At 40.6% G+C, this 25,410-nt stretch overlaps 1 protein-coding gene across 5 annotated transcripts in view; it reads right to left on the bottom strand.

The window, feature by feature from the left end:
• The window catches only part of LOC147247430 (protocadherin-15-like), a 212,033-nt gene that overhangs the window by 18,942 nt on the left and 167,681 nt on the right, over window positions 1-25,410 (bottom strand). For all 5 annotated transcript variants that reach the window (XM_086181511.1, XM_086181509.1, XM_086181507.1 and 2 more), the window contains 6 exons: window positions 14,551-14,660; window positions 12,956-13,096; window positions 9,098-9,225; window positions 4,935-5,150; window positions 3,206-3,294; window positions 1,926-2,102 (listed from right to left, as the gene is read on the bottom strand). In XM_086181511.1, coding sequence (XP_086037637.1) covers window positions 1,926-2,102; window positions 3,206-3,294; window positions 4,935-5,150; window positions 9,098-9,225; window positions 12,956-13,096; window positions 14,551-14,660 — 861 coding nt within the window. The remainder of the gene's footprint in view (window positions 1-1,925; window positions 2,103-3,205; window positions 3,295-4,934; window positions 5,151-9,097; window positions 9,226-12,955; window positions 13,097-14,550; window positions 14,661-25,410) is intronic.

Raw genomic sequence — 25,410 nt, forward strand, 5'->3', positions numbered from 1 at the left:
CTCAAATGGTAGAGACTGCAATATTCAAGGTGGCATAAGGACACTGTAATGCAGGGGTACCCATCACTTTGTTGTCTTCCTCTTTCCCTTTCAGGTATCCGTGACAGCAGAGTCGCAGATATATAACATGTAATTACCCCGAAACTTTGTCAGACTCATACTGCATGAACAACGACGTTCCTGACAGAATCTGTATCTTAGAAGCAGATTCAATGCGGAAAGCAAAGAGAATAAAAAGCCCAAGAGAGGAAACTCCAGTGCACTTTAACAACAGCGCCGCCGCCATTATGGACTGAATATGTCAATGAAAACATCACAGGATAACATAACAAGATGACCAAGAAAAGATTTGTCTGGTAAGTTTTCAGTCCAAAATGGCAGAGAATGCTGTATGTCGATGTTGAAAGGGACGCCCAATTAGCTTTCTCTTCTTGTCAATCAATGTAGTTCTTTGTTGAAAGCCTCCTTTAAAAAAAGCTCAATAGCCTTTACTTACAAAGACCGAGGAGATCATCGACTTCAAGAAAAGTCACAGTCCCCCCCCCCCAGCCCCCGCCCCCGTATGACTACCGAGGGAACTGAGAGAGTTTGCAGCACCAGTTTCCAGGGAGTGCGCATTGCAGATGGCTGATCCTGCTCTCACCTAGAAGGCCAAACATGGCTTCGATTTTCTAGGGAGACCGAGGAAGGTGACCACCCCCCTCACTCATCATGTTTACAGGCTCCATTGAGAGTATTCTGGTCCCTGCGGAAAATGATAGAAACTGCAGAAAGGACCATCAGTGTCTCTCTCTGACATCTACCAAACCCAGTATGTCCAAAAGCCGACCCCTCCCATTATCTCTTTGCACTCTCTAGAACTACCAGACTATGCAATGCCCCCCCCCAGCCATCAGGTCTCTGAGGAGGCACAGAAACCTGCCTCCCCCATCATCCACCAAACACAACTGAACTGATCTGAACTGGGCAGCTCAGCCACTTTTTAACCCCTGGGACTTTCTTTTCCTTTCTGTGCATTTCTTTTTATGGTGTCTTGTCTGCTACATGTTATTGGCTGGGGAAAAAAAGATTTAGTTCAAGCGTGTATTATAAGTATGACAAATAAAAAAACCTTAAATACTGGCAACGATGGCCAACTGTACTGTTTTATGGCAACTCTCAATTCCAAATGTCAATCCTTGACTTTAAAACAGTTATGATGGAGAGGTTATGTTGATAGATGACTTCAGCGCCACTGCCGCCAATGTTTCTTTTCAAAGGATCAAAACATGTTGATGGAAACCCGACTAATGTAAGGTAAGCACATTCGGAGAGAACAATGGGGACGACTAAGACGGGTGCGTTTTCGACTGACTCTTATGGAAATGTTTTTTGCTGACAGAAGGGACATTAAAAAAGGTGATTGTACGTTAAATGACTTTTTTCACCTGATAGAATGAAAAACATCTTGTAAGCACATATTACAAGAAAGCAAACATGTTCTCACATTGGTCAAAACAGTGTTTTTGCAAGCTCGCTCAGACAGACCCCCCCCCTGTTGGAACAACTTTGAGCTACTCTTGACGTGTTGGTAGACTGATTAAAATGCTCTACTCTCGCTTTACCCCCTCCTAAACCCATGCCCTCCTTTTTTTCTCCCCCTATAGTTGCCCCTGACATATGATGGATTCGGTGCACCTGCTGGATAATAAAAATCTTATGAAAAAAAGCACACAAAAAAAAAAGCTGAAGCATAAAAAAAGAGGAGACACTGTAAAAGTGAAAGCCAAGGGGAACCTGAGAAAGTGATACTTGCTGACTCACTGTTCGGACAGAAGGGTAAAGAGAGAGTGCAGGAAAACATGCAGCACAGCGGGAACATTAGAACATCAATTTAGACCAAAAAATGTGGACTAGACTTCTTTCAACAAAAATCTTCCACTCACTTGAAGAGCTCCTGGCGTGAAATGGCCCTGTTTGTGAGCGGGTCAATGGCGTACACCATCAGGTCTGACTTACTGTAGTCCTCTAACTCAAAGCCATCGCCATGGCGACGTGGCCCAATGGATTCCACTATTACCTTGGCACCTGGAATCTGATCCTGAACGTGTCGCTCCAGGATACTGAAATCACCACAAAAGTAAAAAAAGAAAAAAAAAAGAAAAGAAAAAATTAATACAAAAGGAACAGATATCAACACTTTTGATGGAAGCCTTAACTTAGGTAGCACATTTGCTCATAATCCATTTTTGGCACCTCTGCGCCCAAAGCAATATGAGAGCCACCAGTGTCAAATACTCCACTCTGGCAATGATTGTCCCACTGGGCAGCAGTTTGCTCTCCAATAATCCTCCTTTGGCAGGGAGAAACCCAACCTCCTCAAACACCTCATATTACAGCCAAAAAAGAAAACCTTGCTGTCTGCCTTTGCCAACACGGATAAACAGTTAGACTACTCAGGTAAAATGACCACGGATTATCACCAGCGCCGTGCCAAATTACAGAGCTCTTAAATGACATCATCGCAAAGAGCTTACCGTGACTAATGTGAGTATTTTTCAGTCTAAAGATCGGTGTCATTTGTGCGAGGTAGACACAGCAAGTTCCTGAAAAGCAACTATTAGCACCCATTTGCCTTTCAGATGGACTAATTAGGCTAAACACTCTTCCCCAGGAGAAGCAGAAAAAAAAGAAAAAGGAAAAGAAAAGATTTTTCAGTGAATCTCTATCAAACAACTTGGAAAAGAACAAGTGACACTGGAATATAGACTCAACTGTCACATCAGTTAAAGCTTGCTGTCAATTAGCTGATCAATATTTAGTGGTAAAAGATGGATTTGAGTTTTTTTTTCCAGCCACTGTTTGTCGCAGGGATTTCTTACATTGCTGAGTCACACACGCACTATGGAAATGGAGGTGCCACCTTGAACCACGTCCAGTGGATATCATCATGGCTAACGCACTGCATTAATTCTGCAGTGTCCATATTAATAAGGAAATCAATTAAGCAAAGTCATATTGGAGGGCAAGCAAATGTACCGGAAAATAATGTTGGATGGATGAGAGTAGAGGGAATGTAGTGAATGCGGAGAGGAATAAACATGTTTCACTGTTGAATCGTGTAGCAGCTGATTTATATCAAAAAAAATATTCACAAAACATGAGAGAAACAGCTTTAGTCTCAGTAATTTGGTGTTACATAATATTACCCTGAGGATGGCTTTACCTAATGAGCTGTTCTTTGTGCTCTTCAACTAAAGTGGGCGGGACGGTCGACACAACAACTTGCATGTCCAAGGCATTGACCACAGACACCTGCAAACCAAATACAGAGAAGGAGAGAGAGAGGGAGGGGAACAAAAGAGAAAACATCAGAAAACAGATCCACCTCGTCTTTTCGTGAGTCTGGTCGGCTCTTACAAATGCTTCATCTGGCGGACCCTCTAATTGCCTGCCTGTATTGTTGCCATGCGGCAAACTAAACAGGTCCTAATCCTGATGCGACAGTTAAGTGCATAGGCAACAGCTTCTGCGCTGCGAAGCCAAAACTCCCATGTGGTTTCTATGAAATTAGGTTGCCCCTTGAAAATTAACGAGCACCATGGTTAAGCACTCGCCGTTCTCTCACATCCAGGCAATGTCCCAGACTCTCCTTCTGTCTCGTTAGAGGCTTGTTAGCCAGCACATTTCGCTGAAATTAAAAATAAAAAAAGTCTATCCACAGTCAGCAAAGATTAGCACTTAATCAGGCGGGGGAGATTATTAGCAAAAAAGGAAACACACGCAGAGACATTGAGACAAACATGCACATAAAAACAGATGTTCATCACTGACACATGCATGGAGATTTAATACACACGGCTGAAAGGAAAAGTTTAATTGGATCATCAGCTTGTGGCACAGGCCGCATGTTTAGAGTAATGTACCTACTGTGAATAATTCAGTAGACTGGATGTGAGACATTTAGTGCTGCAGTGCAAAACAGACCACCACAACAAATATATGCAGCATGAGACTGGCTTTCACTGCAGGTGTCTTTCTCTATATTGACAGATTAATGGTGAAAATAGCCCTTCATGCCTATAAAATAAATACGCTTCAAGAACAATACGCCATAAAATAGCTAACGAAGTGGTTCTCAAACAGTTTAATATTAGTATTGATGCGGGGCAATCTGCAGAGCTCTCTCAACACCTTAGCAACTAAAAACTTAATTTAGAAAGCATTTACTTTTTAAAGTTCTGATCGTTGTGTAGCTCTGGATCAGTTAAATCACATCCAGTGTACTTATCTTTACTTCATAATGAAAGCAGGAATGCTTTAATGCTATGATTTTGCCAGAGCTGTCTTGCAGAGCATAGTTGCTAAGCTGTGCTGCTTAATTCCACAAGTTCATCACCTCTCCTGTTTTTACAAAACTCCCTCCTTTCACAAAGAACACCGTGTTCACCCTAATTGTTTTTTGCCTCTACATTTACAACCCCCCCATTTCAAACTCCACAACTCCAGTTTAAAACATATATTTTTGATTAAAAACGTTTAGACTTGTTTTTTCTCACAAATCTCAAACTATTTGAAGTCTGACATGTAAAATCAGGGGAAATTCCCCTTTAATAAGGCCTTCTGTACCAAAGAAAGCGACATAACAAGAGTAATTCCATACTTCAAAGGACCATCTGCTGAAGAGAGAATACGCTGTTGAAGCCAAACAAAACACGCATTCAAGTTGCTGCTCGTGTGTAGCTGACATATAGGTCAAGTACTGGCACACTGTGTAACAGAGTTGTAAAAAAAAAAAAAAAGCAGTGTATGTGAGTAGATCCTCAGTGAATGAAGATCTTGCAAACATTTAGAATTGCTTCAATTATTAGTCTATCTGCAACTCTTCTTTTTTTGTGTGTCTTTGGCGATACGATACGATAAATATTTTAAGACGCACTAGAGGAGATCCTTACCACCACTTCGGCGCTGCTGCTCAGACCCTTCCCATAGTCATCCGTGGCGATAACTTCAAACTTGAAGTACGACCTGCGCATGTTCCGAAACATGATGGCCGACTTGATGATACCTGTGAACGTCTCAATGACAAAGCTGTCCTGACCCTCGGGTGTGGGTGGGATGATGAGACGGTACGCCATGGCGCTGTAATTCCCGGTGTCCTTATCAGTAGCCTAGAAACACAGTAGTACCAAAAAGAGAGTCCAGTTCACATATTTCATATTTGGTGAAAGAATTGTGTTATTTTTAAACCATTTGCTTGAGGCTCTTGATCATGACGGGGGCTAGTATGACCAAATCACAGGAAATTACTGATAGGAAATACCTAGTGAGACACCAGCGAGTCGGGCAGGAAGTTCAATAATCTCCAAAGACAGAGATAGAGAACATTTGTTTGGTGACCTACTGTGGAGAATCCATCTTTCTGTGATTCATCACAGCATCAACAATCAAAATGATTCCATTTTCTCACAACAACAGACAATTAAAGCAGTTTGATTGAAGGTAGTTCGGAGAGCAACAACCTCCAACTGTGCGTTTCGAATTTTGTAGTGTCTTATGGTATCAAAACCATACGTGTAGATCTAATTAACAAATTAAACCGTTGATAGTTTCACACAAAAAGAGCGCACCTTCCAACTGATATCCTTTTGGCACCGATAATTGCCTTTTTCCTGTGAAAGTATTGTGCTTTACATAAGAAGCTGATATGAGAGATGCAACTGGAGGCGCGTGTTATCTTTATCCAGCTGCAGCCTCTTCCAGGGCAACTCATTTCCCCTTATTATTATTCTTGCCAAGACATTTTTCGGTCTATTAGGTAAGTGAAGAGAACCCATTTTAACAAAAATATGTCTGAATTAAAATACATGTAATTTTCAAAGATTTAAAGGGCCCCCTACACTACATAAAGCTTCAATATTAGAGGTCATTATAGGCAAAACCTCAGAAAAACCTTTGAGGCACAAATCTTGACAGGCAACTTAGCTCAAACACAAGCATCAATTTCCAGAGAACTCGTGTGTCACATGTGACACTGATAAATAGCAGCAATCTCGCTTTCCTCTCCAGCTATACATCGGGGGGGGACACAGCAAGGACCCCATGAAAGGGTTGCATGAATAAAGACAGGTAGAGGCAGTTCAACCAAACTGGCATCTTGTGTGAATGAGTACTTATTTAGAATTGTTAGTATTAATAATGACTTCATTTGTCACACAAATTCTACTCGGCAACTGACAATAAGTGTGACTCTGCTTTCTATTCAGGGAATAATTGCTACACATCTGCAAAACTCTCCCTCAATTATCTCAACTTCCGTAGATCTGAAGGATGTCAAAAGTGGCATGTGGATTGCTTGGCACCCAAACAAATATCCAATTTTGAACAGCCCATATGTGTAATATCAATGCATTTTAATGCCCTCAACGAGCCGCTGTGTCATGTGCAAGGGACGGCGGAGCTTCACGTTGACATCCGTGCCATAGAAAAGCGTTCTGAGGAGAGAAAAGTAAACAGCGAAAAATGGCACACTTACAAAGCAAAAAACAGCGAGGGAAGAAGATCAGCTGCACCACACACGAGGTGTTCAGGTGCATTGTGGGGAGTAGGTCATGCTCTGACCCTAATACATGACTTTTGTATTTGGATGTGTGAAACAAAGGTAATACCTCAACAAGCAGTTGAACTAGTTTGGTTCAGGATTCACACGGGATGAGTTGAACATTACCACACTTTGAATAAACCAGCATTCCATTCGGTTGTGCTTCAACGTGCCTCGACGCAGCGACGCAAGTGGCGTTTAGGTAGACTGTAAAGGTCAGGGATGTTTTGAAAGCCTAACAGAGAATGACTGTAGATATGTGTGTCAAACTAAGCTATTACTTCCTCAAATAGTTCAAAACCAGCTGGTCTCATATGCTCTGAGACTGTGGCCATTGTGATGCACCACTACAGTGAGAGAAGGGGCAGAAAAATAGGAACAAGATGAGCAATCCACTTTATTTCAGGATGCACATTATATTATTTTCAGACGCAGCCCCTCCAGTATTTCACTGGAAATAAGAAGACAGCCCTTATTTGCTGTTACAATACACTGACTGTCATCTGTGTATAAAAGAATGTTCTTTCATTTTGCTGGTGTATGTACTCACTGCCACCTCACATGAACTGTATTCATTCTTCAATGCGGCATGCTCTGAATGAGCGCTATGTTGGTAATATCTGATCAAAGGACGAGGTCAGAACAAGGGTCACACAGCGCAGGGTGTATTCATGCATTTCTTAACAGAACAGTTCTACCCATATTAATAAAACATTTCCTAGGCTTCAGATTCACGATAACACGTTAATTTAGTTGCATCCTGCTGGTTATTGCTTGTTTGAAAGAAAGAAATCTTTTAAAGCCCTGGCAGGTTTGCTGAAGGGCAACAGGTTAGACAGATGGTAACCAGGATGTCAACAGTCCTTCAGAGGGTTGGTGACTCTACAGAGGTAGAAGGATCTGGCGATGTCTCCGAGGAAGGCAGAGCGCAGCCAGTGATTTTCCGTGCAGTATTGACGACGTTCTGGAGAGCTCTCCTTTCTGCTACTGGGTGGCCGGTGGTACCACACAGAAATGAAGAATAACAGTCCTTTCATGGTAGCGGAGGAGTCGTAAAAGGCCACCGTCGGCTTTTCACCCATACATTATTTGTGACTAAATTATTGGACTCAAACCATATTTGGAGAAACAGCAGAAGTAAGAAGGGTCAGAAATGTGGATGACGCACCTAGTAATTATCTTATCTTCATTAACATTCAACCGGAGTACGCTTCACACAAGCTGTACACCAAAGGCCTCTGGGAAATTCCATGCAGTAGTTCTACACTTGGGTTTCTAATGTAAGTTAGAAAGTGTTAACTGTTAGTTAGAAAGGCTGATTTCCCAATTGTTTGGGTGGTACAAGCTACTGCACAGCCGTTCGATCAGTGCTGGAATTTGAGTGCTGAATGTGAACCTAAATTAATTTGTCTATCACAAAATGTTACAGGACGTACCTTTCCTGATAAGTATAAATACTTCCATTCTTCATGTTTACAGCACACACATACAACATCCTCAAACTTTAATATCAGCTACACCCTTACTACTGCCGTCAATTTTTGGGCTCTTTAATGACGAGTATCCTTGGACGCATATAAATTGAGATTTTTAATGCTGTAACAAAAAGTTCTGTTAGGGGAAGTTCCAGAGATATCTTGTGAACGGAGATCTCTTGCATTGTCGTGTTAATTGTACTTTAACGACAGACTTAATTCAATGTCTGAAATTCACTAGATTTAATCGGAACCAATACATTTATTCTACTATCTATTCTCCTGTTGATATATTTCAATCTAGACTCCATTTTTGTCTTATAATGCTGAGGTGGAATTCATTACATCTGAGGCAGACTGATTTAGACTCATAACTGTTTCAATTACTGGTGAGTTTCAAGCCTGTAATTTGAAGGGCTATTACACTGCAGCAGTTGTTCGCATCGGCTGGAATGTGTTGACATTTTGCTGTTAATTTTTTGGCTTGCAAGTATTTATGAGATAAACGCCTCGAAAAAAGAGAGGAGAATTTAGTCATGATTAAACTTAGGTTTCTGTCAGGGCTTTTCTTTCAGTATGAATAAAAATATTCAAATTTTAGTCTCTTGTAAAACGAGAAAGATAAACCATAAACCCAACAAAACCTCTGATCCCTCACATGTGAAAAGATCTTCTTCATTGCACATTTTAACGGTGGTCTACGCTACCACCCAGCCACTCACACGGACACAATGACTGCGATACCGATAAGCAGACAGGACATCCAGCCATGCTTCTGTGAACACACCGGGATTACAGTGCTCACCTCGCTCTGATCCCACCTGCTCGTGGTCAAGACAGTAGGGAGAGCGAAATTGAAGAAGAGATGTAGCGAGCGATACAAGAAGGATATGAACCTGCCACGGAGAGCGGATCGGATGGATTCTCTCACAATGGCTGCAGGGTGAGTGTTCAAGAAGTGGCAAATGCAATCAAGCACTCAGGCTTAAGTCCTGCTTCTATGTATGCTGATAGGAAACAAGACCAGCTGATATGGTCTTACCACTATCTTGAGTACAGAGCTGAAGATCTTGGTGTCCTCGGTGACTCCGCCTATGTAGAGCCTCCTGGAGAAGACGGGAGGGTGATCGTTCTCATCTTCAACCTCAATAAACACCTTGGCTGTGTTAGCTACCAAAAAAAAAGAAGAAGAAGAAGAAGAAACAAAAGCAAATGGCAGCAAAATTAGTTAAATAACGATGCAAATTGTTCACTTCAGTCATGAATACAAGTTACATTGTCTACCACAAAACTATCCGAGCCATTGGGCAGAACAGACATGATTATCAAACATATCCAAAGCACCAGGTCCTGACCAACGTGGGATTTTGGTGGCAGATTCCAATATTGGGGTCATAAATTAAAAGAAAAAGGGAGATAATATATACAGAAATACAAATGTTTTGCAATGATCCCTCAAACGTGGTTCAAATACTTTTGACAACCATATGTATCAAAGGCAGAACATTTTACTGTTTGGCAACATTCATTTTACCAAATGGCATCATAAAAAAAAAAAAAAAAGTTCTCAACGGTTAATATCGGCCGCCACCCTAATCATTACGTCCCTGAACAAGAGCATTGAGCAAGGTCAGTCAGTGTTTTTACAAAGGCTGATACATTCATGATGACATACATTTCATGTAGGGTTAAACATTTGGCTAAAAAAAATATTATTCATTAACGGTTTCCTGAGGCCAGACCTTTGACTGTGAGCTGTTTCTTCGCTGGTGCTTCTCGTTTTGCCCGGTATCACTCCACTATTAAAACCTCACTAAAAACAGTATGTTGGCATTGCCTTTCAATTAGATTTAGGTTGGTCTCCTGTGATTGGTCAGGGAAAAATCAAATCCCTCTCCAAAAACAGAAATCTTTCTGTGTGACACCACTGAACCATTGGTTAACTGACTCTTATTTTGAAGCCTTGAGTTCATTTTAGCTTAATGATACAGTTACAGTTAGATACAGAGCTGGAGCGAAGCACAGGGGTGGCCCTGACTAAGACTCAGACAGGTACTCACCCCTAAAACACATCCTGCTTTTTCACATATTTTTTTGCCCTTTTTATTCTAAATGGGATCATAATTTACGATATGAACATTATGCTGCTTTGAAGACTAGCGATTCAAATAGTGAAATCGGTAGGAAAATGTTTACTCAGGTAGTAAAAATATAGTGATTTTTCTCAAGGATTTCAGTACATTCAGATTTCTTTTTGCTACCGTTAGAATAAATACAAGTTTAAAGCACCCTGTGGTGCTATAACAGTGGTTAGCTCCTTGATTATTCTGAAGAGTTTGCATTTATTATCAACATGATTTGTTTCCTTACGTTCATTCAGATCGCCACTTCACAAATTCAATTACCCAGAGTTGCTGCTCTCACATCACATGAACTACAACACACAGGAGTTTATACCATCATGGCCACTGTTGACTTAATCAAACGCTTGATGATGTATTGTATAAGTTACCCTTCAAAATTGCCACGTCAGTATCATTTTTCATGGTCATCAGTTGGTCCACAACTTCAAAAGGAGAGAGAGCTCGAAATAATTTCCAAAAACATACCGCAAATAAACCGTAGCTGACCCATCACAGTACGTCAGAAAGGTTTCTATATGAACACACTGTTGGCTAGCCATCAGCAACTTTAGAATAATAGCATTTTTAAGCTTTCTTTATCTTGGGAGAGGGCTTTGTAAAACTCAAATACAAAGCTTACCTTAAAATATATGATATCAACCTGACAATAGGGAGTCACACATATTCAGATCAGACCAGCTGGAAAGACTTTAAAGCGACACAATGTAGAGGCAATTATCTCCGTTTCATTTGAAATGTAAGTTGTTTTGGAAAACTTGCTTTGTAAATTTGCTTGCAGAAAAAAAAAAAAAAAAAGAATGTTTTCTTGTAGCACAGCTAATGAAACAGGCTGAAAAGCCATTTCTTGGTGTATCCCACATCATTTGACTCAATAATGAGTTGAGTCAAATGATAAGAAGATCAACAAAACAATGGAGCTGGTTTGGATTCTGTTTACCAACCAATTAGGGATGACGCTCAGACTCAAAGTGAAACAAGGCTTTTGTGAGATAATGAATATGTCGTAGAAATCTAGCCTTTTAAGCCATTATCTTTTATGTGAGGTCTAACTCGGAGCATTTACTGTTGAAAAACTTTTTAATACCCTAATTTGGTGCAAGACGACGCATAAACAGAAAGTTCAGTCCGGCATTTTGTACATAATGTATAATTTTACGTTTTTCAAGTAAAAGGGAAAAGGAACATTTTTACATGACACTACTAAAATTGAGGGTTAAATTTTCGAATCACTCATCCAGTCCCGTTTAAAATATTCAAGATACCCCCCCCCCCCCCCTCATTTGTCATACAAAAATGTCATGTGTCATTGGAGCTGAGGATAAAACCGGTGGTACTGGACAAATAAAAAACACATCACATCCTATTACAAGCACAAATGCTGTAGTGTGAGACAGAGAGGTGGGGAGGGAGGACCCACCAGGGATGGGAAAAAAGGTCTGCAGATTTTCTTTCTCTTAAAAAAAAAAAAAAAAGTAGCTCTCTTCCATCTTAAGGACACATAAACATAAATATGCTCTCTCTCTCTCTCTCTCTCTCTCTCTCTCTCCTTGTCTCTTTGTCACGCACAAGATGCAGGAAAAAAATTGGCCCATTGAGATGAGGGGCTGTTACTAATGCAGACTGGAATTTGCATGAGGGTGAATTTTTGACTTACAAAAAACCGTGTGTGTGTGTGTTTGTGTGTGTGCATCTCCCGTTTGAGTTTGTATGCACTTTTTTCCTGCGTGTGCGTTCGAATATTCATCCAGATCAGCAAAGCAATGGAGGTGTAAACTCAATAAAGACTCATTACCGAGGAGAGAGATTTTTCCTATCACGGAGCCCTGATTCACATTTCAATAATAGGCCTACAAGTGAGAAAAGAAGTGTCTTCTCCAGTCTGCCAGGAGGATGTTACGCCTTTGATGCCAGGCAGAGAAAGACAGCCCTCTACTTTACCTCTCTCACATATGCGCCGTGTGTGTATGTGCATTTGTAATTGCTGTCATTAGTATGTAAGAGACAGCCTGCGATAAGGAGGAAGGAAGTAATGTAGGTTGTTGGTTATTCACTAGAAACTTGAATGCATTAAGAGTAAGGTATGAATGGCGTTAGCGATAACACTTCATCTATCATTTCACAGACAATTATCTGTTTGATAGAAGATCTTAATCACGTTCCAGATGGGATATGTTGACAGAAGAACGCCGTTTTGAGGTTGAAGTATTCTTCAAAGAAAAGAGTATGGCGAGAGCTATCCTTGTAATCTTGCAAACAAACATAACCTGATGCAACAATTATTTCATTGGACACACACACACACACACGCGCACATAATGTTTGGAAAAGGTTCACCAGTTCATCCTCAAGTTTCAGGAGATGGTGACAGTGACCTTGACCTTTGACCACCAAAAATCTTTTCAGTTCATCCTTGAGTCCCAGTGGCATTCAAGACATTCAAGAAACACCGCGTTAACAAAAAATGGGACATACAGTAATAAAAACAAGAAAACATAATGCCTCCAGCCTACTGATTTAAACAGTGTGAGGCCATAAAAATAAATGCAAATATATGTACAAGCATGCAACAAACTCTGCAAAATTTTGGCAGACATCAAAACAAAAAAATAAAACATAATTTCTACAAATGAGTTCAATCAATAATCACAGTTTGATGCAATGTCAAAGTACCTGGAATCAAAGAGATCTTCTATTCCTACAACACAATTCTGCCATCAACCCCCTCGTGAACCGATTTACTGGCTGCTTTTTCTTACTTTTAGAAGGCACACGTAGGTTGGACAAGACAACCAGCATGGAGTCTGCCTGGACCCTGAGGACATAGCCGGTCACATTTTCATAATCCAGCGACTTAGCTGTGGAGATGACGCCTGTTCTGTTGTTCACACGAAAATGACCTGGAACCAAACAAAATCAGAGCGTATGAAACTAACTGCAAAATACACGAGGAAAAAAAAAAAAAAAAAAACTGACCAAAAAGAAAAACCGGATGAAGGGGAAAAGAACATAGATAACAGGAAGGATAAGATCTCTGCTTAGACACAGGAACAGGAATACAAAGATGAACCCAAATACGGTGCTGTGTGGTCAAAGTTAGCATGTTTGCTTAGGCTTTGTCTGCACTCTCAGGGTGAAGTGTGTTTAAATGAACTCCATAGGTAAAAAGAATGAATGCAAGTACTCTTGTTGAAAGGCATTTTTCTTGCTGTGCATGACTCAATACAGTCATTTAGCACATTCACACACACTAGCAATGTTAGGCTTAATTATCTAGATATGAAAGTCATCTTTAATCATTTCTCGTGTAAGAATCTTTGATAATTTTTGTTCATAGTAGCATTGGAAACAAAGCAGTCAAAAGCACCCAAAACTGTATTTTTTTTTTTTTATCTTTCAAGTGCTCACAAATTGATGTCTTAAGTTCACAAACACATTTTTCCCCTCCTGCATCACTTCGTTGTGACACCAGAATGCAGAAAGAGCCAGCCACGTATATTTGGCTTGAAGTTAATAGCAACTGATGGCAAACAACAGCTAAAGCAACAACTGAAATTGATTCGGTTGTTCACACAAATCAAGTACTTTTGGACTGCTGACCACCTAAAGAAGGATAAAGGACAAAGAAGACTTGGATGCTCTTGAAAGTGAGAAAAAGCTATTTTTAAACACAGTTGCGGCCATCTTGTTGCTGCAGCTGTCGTTAGCTCGAAGGAACCATTAGCTTCAACCTAAGTCGTCGGCTCCCTCGACATTCTGGAGTCAAAAATTAGTAATACAGGAGTGAATTTTTTTTTTTTTTTGTGAGCTCAAGACACCTATTTGTGAGCCATTTAAAAGGCAAACTTACAAACAAAAACTCTTGTCGGAAGGAGACGACAGAAGATATGTGAGGTGCATGTGGGGAAGAGGCCACTAAGAGCTCACTTTTACCACATTTGTACTTTCTGTATTTCACAGGTACATCTTCTTTTGGTTTAACGAATCTGACATCTGTCTGGTTGCTTTCTCAGGGAGCAATTATTATTAGTCCTCAGACTCACATATTGAAAGCAGCCTATAGTCCTCAGTACTTCAAAACCGAAAAAGAAAAACATGGTTATGACCTACGTATAATTGGAGCTGTATGAAAAAATATGATCGGCCATGTTGCGATGTTGGACATATTTGTCTTTGCTTTGTGATATACTGTATACGAAAAAACATGAGAAAAAGAGGATTTATATACGTGTCATTTAAGTGTGTTAGTCAGGGAGTTTTATGAGCTTGAACACTGCACTGTAACATACGATAGCAGGAAAACATCAGACACTGTAGGGTTAACGCACTATGTTCCATAATCTGTGCTATATACCTAAATCATTTCCCGCCACAATGGAGTAGAAGATGGTTTGGTTGATAGCAGCAGCCAGAATCGTCCCAACTGGTGTACCAAAAGGAGCCAGTTCACTAACTGGTGGGAACCTGGAAAGATACAGTTGACAAACAGTAATACAAACAGCTTTATGATTAAAAAGATAAATGACAGGAACTAGAGCACATTGTTAAAATACCAGCTGTATAAAAACACTGTGATAGAGCCTGTTTCAGATGATCATTATTTGAATCACTGAGTCGTCAGTTAATTCATGTAAAATTTAGTACAGATTTGTCCAGATATAATTGCACGTCTTGTCAACCAATATTATGAATAGTAGATCTGTATGTTTTTTGCCCTGGAGTTAGGTTAAGTCATCCATTTTATTTTTTGTTTTACTCTTAAAAAAAATAGAACACATGAACAAAACTGTGTTCTAAGCATTCCTTCTCTCTCCCTTGTTTTCTTTAAAATGCTTCTTTTAATTGAATTAAAGTCACAAGACAACTACAATAAATGATTTTGCCTCCTCGGTGGAAATGAATAATTTTTCTCTCAGGGAGCGCAAAAATAGCAAAAATTATTTCCATTTTCTAAACAGAAAACAGAGAAGTGAGGATAAACGCACACAAGACAGACTATGAGCTCTAAAGTTGAGTGTGAGCGAGGCAGCGGAAGGAAAGCTGAGCTGGGAACCAAACAACTATGGTCTGGGGGCTTTGGGTAGTGACCGCAACAATGTGATTGAACATTCAAGCTGCTGAGATGAGAGTTTCCCTGCAGGGTGGCTGGTCTCTCTCTCTCTCCATGTGATAAAGCAAAGAATTCAGCGATACAAGAAAACATCTGTACCGAGCTGCTGCTTTGCGGTGAGATGAGCCAGATGAGGTTATTCGGGAGGTTAGTTTTGGAAACGACCCACTGTGAGGAGACTGCACATTGGGCAGAGTAATAAATTGTGAAACTTCATGAGAATGTTGAGGTTTTCACCAAGAAGGGCTGGAGGACAGTGCTGGTGTAGAAGTGTGTAACCAAATGCTGATATTTACAGTTAGAAGGGTGTAAAAATGGGCCAAGGAGGAACCTAATAGTGCCCCCTACTGGCAGCAATAAATGATGTGGTCTTGTTGGGCTTTTTTTTCCCCCCACTTTGTTCAACTCTTCATTGTGGGTTGACAGATCCATCCCAAATTTGGTCAGAAACACCTTAAACAGTTAGTGGTGGGTTACTGTGATCCCAGTCTGAAGACATCTCCCAGTCTGAATTCAAATCCTAGTGCCATGCATTTACAGGAAGTAACCCTGCTGTAAGAGAGAGGATTTCATTTGCATTAAAATTCCATTTTGTTGCCCTCATGTGATACACAACAACGTGTGTATCTTCTGGCACGACCTACTTTGAACAGGAAGCAATATTTGCACTACAATGTACACATTGATCTGCTTCTTTAGGCAGTGCACCTTTAGTTGGGGTTGGAGCATTTAAGCGCCAGGAGCTTTAAGTATGCCTTCGCTTGCATTGGAGGAGGAGGATTTGAAGGAGATTTGATTCATTGATAACAAATCGTCTGTTAGTTTCCTTTTTTAATTATAAAAACAATAACGTCCAAACAAAATTAACAGTAAATCTAACAAGAATTGTTCCTCCCGTAAAGACTGAGACTTTGTTACATCTAATAGCAGAGCTTGACTTCTACAGTAGGCAAAAAGCCCAGCATTGCTGTGCTGCAGGTATGTAATCATATCCAGCAGATATGATTGTCACCACACTCCACAGAAATTACCGCTGCCAGAAATAGCAGGGAAGCCTGTCTCTGTATTGTGTCACGAGGGCTGATTTAAGCTGATACACGCTGGGACACCTTCAAGTGATGCCATTACTTGCTTATTTTCTCATCTGTTTAAATGAGGAGTGGGTGGTTGCGTTTGTGCACATGTGCTGGGTTACATATTCAAAGATTTATCTGTTATTATTAGTATTCACAGCAGCAGAAATTAGTCTGTGAGATTGCTGTGGGAGTATCATCATCTGTGACACAGAATCTATAAAACAGTAAGTCTTTAAAGGTATTTATTCAGAGTGGACGACAATGGGGCAGCAGGTTATGAGGCGCCTAATCTCCTCCAGTCTATATTCAGAACATGTGTTTAAGTATTATCATGTCTCTAGTCTTTACTGACCTCTTTGTTCCAACACATTTCACTACACGAATAGTAAAATAATCCAAATAATGAAAATGAGGCCATTTCCAGTTTCCCTTCAGGGTTGATTGATATTTTATAGCACAACTCCCCCTTACACTACTGCAGTTATGTGAGATTTCATATGGAAGCAATATCCTGCTGTGGAAGTGAAGATCAGAAAGAAGTTTAGTCGCAAAGAAAAGGAAATTTGTCTTATATGAATACGTGTTAAGAGAAACGACAGTATCCATTGCTCACTGCAGTTAAAAAAAACAAAAACTTTTTAGACAGTTGGCGGTTGCCACAGAACATTTGTTTACTGTCTCTTCAAAGTTTCAGAGAAAAATAAAGGTGCATTCTTGGAGGACATAAAGTTAAGAAGAGCGGTTTGTTCATCCTGGAGGCTACAGTTACTGTCTCCAGAGACAAAGCATCCCCAAGGACATGTTTGTGAATAATTCAGGAAAATAGGAGTCATTCCCTTAGACCAGGGAATGATATAGCATACGATTTTGTGAATATTATTGCTGAATGCTGCAATGAAATGACCAAATTTCATGTGCTTGAATAGCCTTTTACAAAAAAAAAAAAAATGCAGTGCAATTGACATGTAAATAATGTGCTGTTTGGATAATAGTAAATGATTTCTCTACAATTTCCCCTTTGCTGTGACTACTGGGCTGTCATTGAGTAATTGTTGCCTTCGTGGCATCCAGGGAAAGGATGGAACGCCATTCTCCATGTAGCCGTCACTTAAAGAGATTCCCTGATCGGAGAAGAAACAGGCAAAATACAGGAGGCAAACAATGGGAACAAAATAAGAGGAGTGTGAGTCTAAACCAGTCACATTAACGTCACACTCGTTGGTGGTCACTAAATGTATGTGAAATCTTTTCAAAAATAGTGTGTCCCGTGTTTTGGGGAATTATGAGTCCAGCTGTGGTGATATCATCTGCTAAATGAGACTGTTTTCCCCCATGTGCACCTCCTTAGTATCTATACGTGATCACGGTCATGCATGTAGATTCAATCAGAGTTTATTGTTCGAATTTGACTAACGGGTGACATCGAAGCGGTTGCTATATTGCTCACTACTCTACAATATTCAAGCTTTGCAATATCAAAACAAAGGGGCTGATTAATTGCTGTTTTGACATTAAATAAAATGCATTCAACAGGACATATGACGTGATTAATCTGTAACAACTTGTCTTAATAGTTATAAAAATGATCATTGTGTTAAACATCATCCTTGAGATCAAGAATAAACAAGATTTGAGGCCAGGCTCAGTACACGCAAGCAGTTTATGTATCGATGAATATAAGGGAGACAAGTATCTGTGTGTCATAGATTTCAACGAACTCCTCATTGTTTCAGATCCAACGTTATGTGACAGAACAAATTCTACGCCATCATTCAATATTTATAAATACTGTATCAGTATAGATCATTAAGAGCAGCTGATCATGTGTGTAAAACACTGGCGTTAGAAAACGGCAGGAAAACTAAGTGTCCTGCTTCAGTCCTAAACCCTGAACATTCCTTTCTTCTTCCGTCTGCTGAGACACCAGTCGAGAGTCCTCACAAGTGTGTTAATGAATGAAGCCTTCTCTCTTTTCAGCAGAGCTCTGATGAAGTCATATATTAAACTGAAAGTGGGACTGGTGCGCGCCAGCTTCCCGCGCTGTCTTGCTGTTAAGAGGGTTTTAATGATGGTTTTTTTTCCTTCCCCGCAGTCTCCTTTCTGTTATTTTACACAAAACTTACAGTGCACTCCTGATCCGTGTCCCAGCGCAACATTTGTACATGAATTTCAACAAAGAGGGAGTCAGTTAGTCAATCAGTTAGTGATTCAGTAAGCTCCAGCCTGAATTGATTACCAAACAGAAATGATTGAAAAGAGCACGATAAATTGCAGAAGAGGATTAGCGATGTTTTGAGTTGCCTTTCTGTTGTTTTCTTTTTGTGCACGCATTCAACATGATAAAGACACCAGACAGTAGTTGTAACATCCCTGGAAATGAATATCTTGGCCTTGTATATTCTCTTTGGTAACAGAAGTAAAGGCAGCATGGAGGACAGTGAGGGTGCTTCTGCTCTTTTGCTCCGTGCTTGAATGCAGAGGGGTTGAATTTGAGGCCGAGATGAAACAAAGTTGAGGCGGTTACTGGCAGAGGTGACGGGCTTTCATCACATCCATGTATATTGTTAATACTGGAGCTCTAACCGTACGTCCCACCTGGGTTTAGTGTTGACATCAAAATCATGTCATCTGCAGAGACATCGGACCCAGGAGGGATTTTTCCCACTGCAGAAAAAAGCTGGATGCTAGCTATTTTTGGACCAGTGAAAACAGGGCTTAATTGAAAGCAATTAAGTGTCGGGTTGGCTGTTATACTGGAAGGACTTGTGTATTCAAGAGTCACGCAGAAGGCAAAGTCATAGTAAATTATATGTAATGCAATACCATGTACTGCTGAGCCGGACCAAAGCCACTTTTTATTCCTTTCATATTTAGATGAGGTAAAAGCTCCTCCAGAGTGCAATACAGAGAGAGATAGAGGGAAGTCGGAGGTGTTGACATGTCTACAGGCAGCTGCAGACAGTCCTGGTGTCAACATGAGAGAGGGTGAATGACACGCCACTGAGAAGCACGGGCGGCACACAGGTGTCAGCAAGCGCTCTGCCCCAGGGCCAATGGCGCAGTGATGCTTACAAGACAAGGCAGAGGCGTATAAAGCTGGTGGTGCGCCAAAGGAGTTGCTGTTATGGTGTCGAATCTCTTTCTACCTCACATCGCCTCTCTATCCACTGCATCACACGGCGAACAAGCGGGACGGACATGCTGGGAGATAGATCACAAAAAGTGATCTTGTATATCTCTCTCAAGTCCTCGTGCAAGTCTTCTGGCCGATGTATACATGCAGATGAAAGGAAACAAAGGCCAGAATTTAGCTGTGATTCTCTTGTGAAATCCCATCAATACAAATGTGCCGTAGCACATTCTGGCTGCTGATGGTCGTGTTATGCTGCACATTTTGCTCAGCAATTATGTCTCATTCCTAATTTGATGATTGTTGAGGTGTGCTAAAGAGTTAGTTAGCCAGTTGTTATGTCGTCCTGGTGTTAATTTGTTTGTTCGTGCCTGGAAGCAAATTTGGAGAGTGACAAATGGAGACTAAATTAGGCATAGGGGATGCATTGAAGCTCCTTCTCCGACACAAGCAGACAAAAAGAAATAAAATATCTGCCATGTTTCCGTAGCTTATATTACCCATTAAGACCACAGGCAATGTCACTTAAGTCCCACAGCACACAGGAAATAGCTATTAACCTGTAATAGTTATTACTTTTCATGTGCCAATTCAACAGGAACCGGCTGAAAATGGCAGTACTGGAAGAAATAACACCACTATCTTTAAGTGCATTGTATGTACATACATTAGAAAATGGTCTTTAAAGGGTGCAATGAAAAAAATGCTTTTTGCCTCTTCGCCAAAACGCTATAAATTCCTCCACTTCTGCTTCAACTGGGTCCTTAAAACTTTATGTGCTAAAATTCATTCTGTGCCCAAACTATTTTTCTCCTTTTCAAACACTGAAGCCCATTTAAGTCACAGTTCAAGCTGAGATAGAGAAACCCGTGTTAGAGAGTATTCGGTTATTGACTGAGGGATGAACTTTAAAGATAACAGGTTATGTTTGGCAGGGTGGGATGTGAAGCAGAGGGAAGAAAGGTGAAATGAAGAAAAAAAGGGGGGGGGGGGAACCTTTCCAAGATTTTGAAACCACCAGATGTTCAGAGCGTTTTGGCAAATAAAAAGCCTTCCAGTTCCAAGACATTAAAAAGCTTTTTTATTCTTAATATAAAGTATTTTCTGCCATTGACGCCAGTAACTGTGAACACACAAAATCCAACTGGGTCATGATGGAAGAGTGGCAAGGCTAGCTGCATTAATGCTGCATACATTCTCCAAAAGAGCTGTGAGCGGCACACTAAATTACATTTCTGCAATTGGGACTGAATAGTTAATCAAATAAAATCTTGATCCAGGCCTCTGTGCAATCTGCTGTGTGGAGAAAGATTCAAAGATGATGACAGGTATGTTACTTTGTTAATTTCAATACTGCTAATACCTGAAACACATCAAACAGGCTGGAAAAAACTTCAAAGAACTCTCGGGCACTGACTCCAACACCCAACCGTGCGTTAAAAAGGCTGCAAATGCTGTGACTTCTTACCTGAAGGGAGTCACGTGATTTGGGGAACCAGTGCAAAATAAAGGACTAATGCTTTGCTGCTCCCAAAACTGTTCACACTGGGCTTCCTGCACTAATGTTCAATGTCAAGCAGCAGTTGAGATAGAAAAGTGGAGACCAGAACTGTTTTATGAGTAATACAGCCTGATACAACTCTTGTACTTATATGTGTCTATTCTTAATACTTATATAACAACTGGCACTGTGAGAAACGTTAGTTGAATTCCTGTGTTTCTTGTACATATGGCGTTTTGACAATAAAGCTGACACTGACCTCCGCTATTGAGGACGTATCTTTGATAGCAGTTGTCTGTTGGTAGGAATACACACAAAAAAGGACAATTTTCACCAAACTTGGCGGAGGGGTGTAGAATGGTCCAAGGAAGACACATTTAAAGTTTGGGACAGATTAGTCACAACAGAAATGCCTTAAGTAACATGGTTACTGTGAGGATATGTTGCTTTCAAGTGCATGTCGGATTGATGGGATAATGGATTTTTCCGGGTGCAGGAAACTAACTTTCAAAAAAAAAAAAGAAAAAAGTTAAGGTCCTAATCACATTAGAATTTTAATTCGATGGAATTTGAGAAGGAAAGATGACGTAATGAAGGAAAGTTTTAATCATTGCAGAATTACCTCAATTCCACCAATGTAAAATGTTTTAAGTTAGAAGTTAATTGGGGACACAATTTCAAAATGTAATTTTAACTTATGCAGTGGGAATGTATGCTTACAGCTTCTCAGCATTATACTGCTTAGGATAATACAAAAGTCCTGCAGCCACCTGAAATTAATCCATGTTTTCAATGTATAACTATTACTACACATTTTATTGCTATCAACCGAGCCCCAAATCCAAAAATTGTGTACAAATTAGCATTTCATCACCTCCTCCGGCAAACGCCTTCTCGTCTGTAAAGCAAATTCAGCATTAGCAGATATTAGCACATAATGTTTACAAGTTGCTGACTCATACTTGCTAAGAAGATTCTGTTCAATATTATCAAGTGCTAACAAACAACCCTGGAAATACCGCATTTCTGACTCCAAATAATGCTTGAGTAAGTATTCGCATGAAAATACCGCTTTGTAGAAAACAAGAAAAACATGTTTACAACCCCTCGTCTGATCATGCTACTCCCTGAGCTGCTCCACTGATCGTTTATCTTACCACAGCAGACCACATGTATTTATGGTGAGGCCCTTTTTTCCCCCCTCCTGAGTACCACAAGAGAGACATGGGCTTCAGTGAAAAATATCTTCAGGGGAGGGGGAGGGTGCACAAGATGGAAAATACTGGCAAAGCTGGAGAAACAACATTTACTGAGCAGCCAGATATGGTGCACCACTCTTTAGCTTACTGTCTACCCACATGACATCACTTCACATATCATCCACTGGATCATTTAGCACACAAGAGGAGACCTGGCCAGCGAAATGCTCGTATGATAGTGGATGAGTGGGTTGTCCAGACTCAGCCACAGAAGTGAGGCACGCGGTGTGTGATATCATACAATGCCATCGGTAAATTACTGCTCCTGACTAAATCATGTCACCTACCACGCAAACACCTGGAGGTCTCACTGACAGACGGACATGATTACCTCTCAAACTAGAATGCCGCAGGGAGCGCAGAGGGGGGGCTGTGACGTTCTGGTGACAGCGCTACAAATCATAACAACAGAAAAGGGGTGGGGTGTGTGTGTGTGTGTGTGTGTGTATGTGTGTGCATAAAGACTATGAATATAGCATCATCAAAATACATTCAACACTCTCCCCAATCACCGACATCAGGCCATCCTGGTAAGATCCAGAACATGGTCCTTACATCTTAACATTTCTCTCATCAAATACAATGTCAAAATCATCCAAAAACAAGATATTAACCAATACATTAAAAAGAATGGACTTCAAAGATGACAAATCAAGAATACCATCAGGAACATCTGGACACGGATGAAAATTTGACCAGAAAGATGCAGCTAAAGCTGGGCACGCAATGTACCACTGGTCTGATTTGTGCCTACAGTAAGAAGAGAGCAAAATGCCCAATCAAGCTGACATCCTAGTCTAAATGAGTCGTGCAGGTCAAAATCCAGTCCTGCCGAAGTTAATTTACTTCCTATCTTTCCTCATAATTTAATTAAATTCCATGATGTCATACCTATAAATAAGTCAGAGGTTATTAGCTATTTGTTCTCTTGATCCATCAAAATTATGGAATAAAAGAAGAATTGAAGCAGGTGCCGGAAGACGACATGAAGCTTCACAACTCAATATATTAACTTTCTTCATCATACTCAATCATTTCAAATAATCTGACTGTTTGACTCTTATTATCCGTGACCCAGAAAATTCCTGTGAGCTGTGCATGACCCAGCTACTTTTCTTCCTTTTCATGGTTGTCTTTCAGTGTCAACCTTTAGCTGAAATTTGAGATGTTTCCATTGAGTGTTACTCAGCTTCTCCTAGACAGCCACATGTCTGCCTACTTAGCGGAGACAAGTGAAAGGTCAGTGCACTCCTCGTGCTTAGAGGTTCAAGGCTCCGGGCGGCAGCTTCAGAATTGTGGCTGAAAATCAATCATGCCCTTCATAAGTATGCCAGCACTCCTCACCTTGTTGCTATGACTCACAGGTATAAGGAAGGAAGGATAATAAGGAAGGTAGGTAGACAGAAACAGAGAGGAGAGATATTGCCTTTTTTAATGTAGGCTTGGTGTGAGGTACGAGGGCCGAGTGTGGGAGAGCACATTGTAGGTAACCCTTAAAATGGCTGCAAAGGGTGTATGGAATATGATCTCCATCAGTATGCTAGTCTAATGGTTGCATGATGGCTGCCGCTTAAATAGCCGCATGCTATGACAGCGTGCCATCATCCAAATTATGTGCCAATCACAGCCTTGTCTGAATGACACACACAATATGAACTCTGCTAAAAATGATCAAGGCTATTTCCTTCCAGATGCCAGAAAGAGTTGATGTAAAGCACGGCGTTGAATTGTTGTCTTCTTTCTCATTTCTCTAAAAGGAGCAGCATTAAATTGACAAGTAATTTATTGCTTTTTGATTAGTGGCTAATAGTAGTGTAGTCCAGGATGGTTGGTATTTCAAGCTGCAGGACATCTATCTACTTCAAGTAATGTGCAGCCATTTGTGAGTTCCACCCCTGGGAACATTAAATCACTGGTCACACTGTGGTCAGACATTCACAGGAAATTCACACAGCAAGTCTCTCTGGTCTACTGACATCAAGCGATAGCAGAAGAAGGTATTACTGCTGTTATGCACATTGGAGACCCGAATAAGGAAAAGTTATGTTTACGCCGAGTAAATCTGCATATGTATTTCATACATAATACATGTTTTGAAGTGTATAAACACAACATATATATTAATTTTAAAGAGCACTGACACCATGTAAAGAGGCAGCATGCATGACGTTTACAAAGTAGTCTATGCATGTCACTAATTGTGCAATTATTAGCATTACAGCATACACCATGGCAGCATTTTGTTGATTGTAATAATGTTCACTGTTGACACTGTTTACTATGCTGACAGTATGACTGAGCATAGCTCAATAATGGGCTACAGAGCTCTTCTCAGGATTGCCAGCCTGCATATTAATGTGACAGGTATGGAGCAACATCTGCTGTCTGCAACTACAGTGAGCTGACGTACAGAGAATAAATAACAGTGTCATCCAATCCCAAATTATATTCTCTTCAGGTGAAACATTTCTTAAATATCCTTATGATAGTATATGAACCAGATAGAAGAGATTCTCGGGCTGTTCCAGACCCAGATTTTTCTGAGTTGATTCAAAATCAGCTGATCAATACAATAGTTTGACAATTACTAGTAGCAACAACTCTCTACTTAGAACCAGAGTTTATCATGAAATGAAAAGGAAAATACAATAAAAAAAAAACACAAGGTATCAACCAGCAGCAAGGCAAGTAAACACTAGCTGTCTCCTCTTGTAGGACGCTAACTCAATGTGGTGTCTTTGGCAATAAATTTTGGTATATTTCATATTTAATGACTGCAGCTGGTCGTGATTTTTGGGATGTCTGGTGACAGGTGACCATGGGCGCTTATCACATATAGCGAGCGTAGCCGCTGGCTATGCTACCTGGGCCTAACAGATGCTGTCTGCGACTGGGCAGTCATCGCTGGTGGTACACAGCAGAGAACAGCCTCATGTGAAAATCATGCTGAAGTTTGAGGCTTGTTTAAATGTCTTTGTAGGGGTTAGAAACTGGACGGCAGAGATGTGGGGATGGCTAATATAGTAGCTTGCGATGTGATGGATCAGTCCACAGACAAAACAGCTTCACGTTAGGCAGCACAAATCACTGACCTAAGCAGTCTTGTGGGTTTGTGTAGCAGTCACGTTAATCATACGA

This window comes from Aulostomus chinensis, chromosome 16, assembly GCF_037954235.1.
Source record: "Aulostomus chinensis isolate RoL2024-O1b breed Wild chromosome 16, RoL_Achi_v1.0, whole genome shotgun sequence".
Lineage (NCBI taxonomy): Eukaryota > Metazoa > Chordata > Actinopteri > Syngnathiformes > Aulostomidae > Aulostomus > Aulostomus chinensis.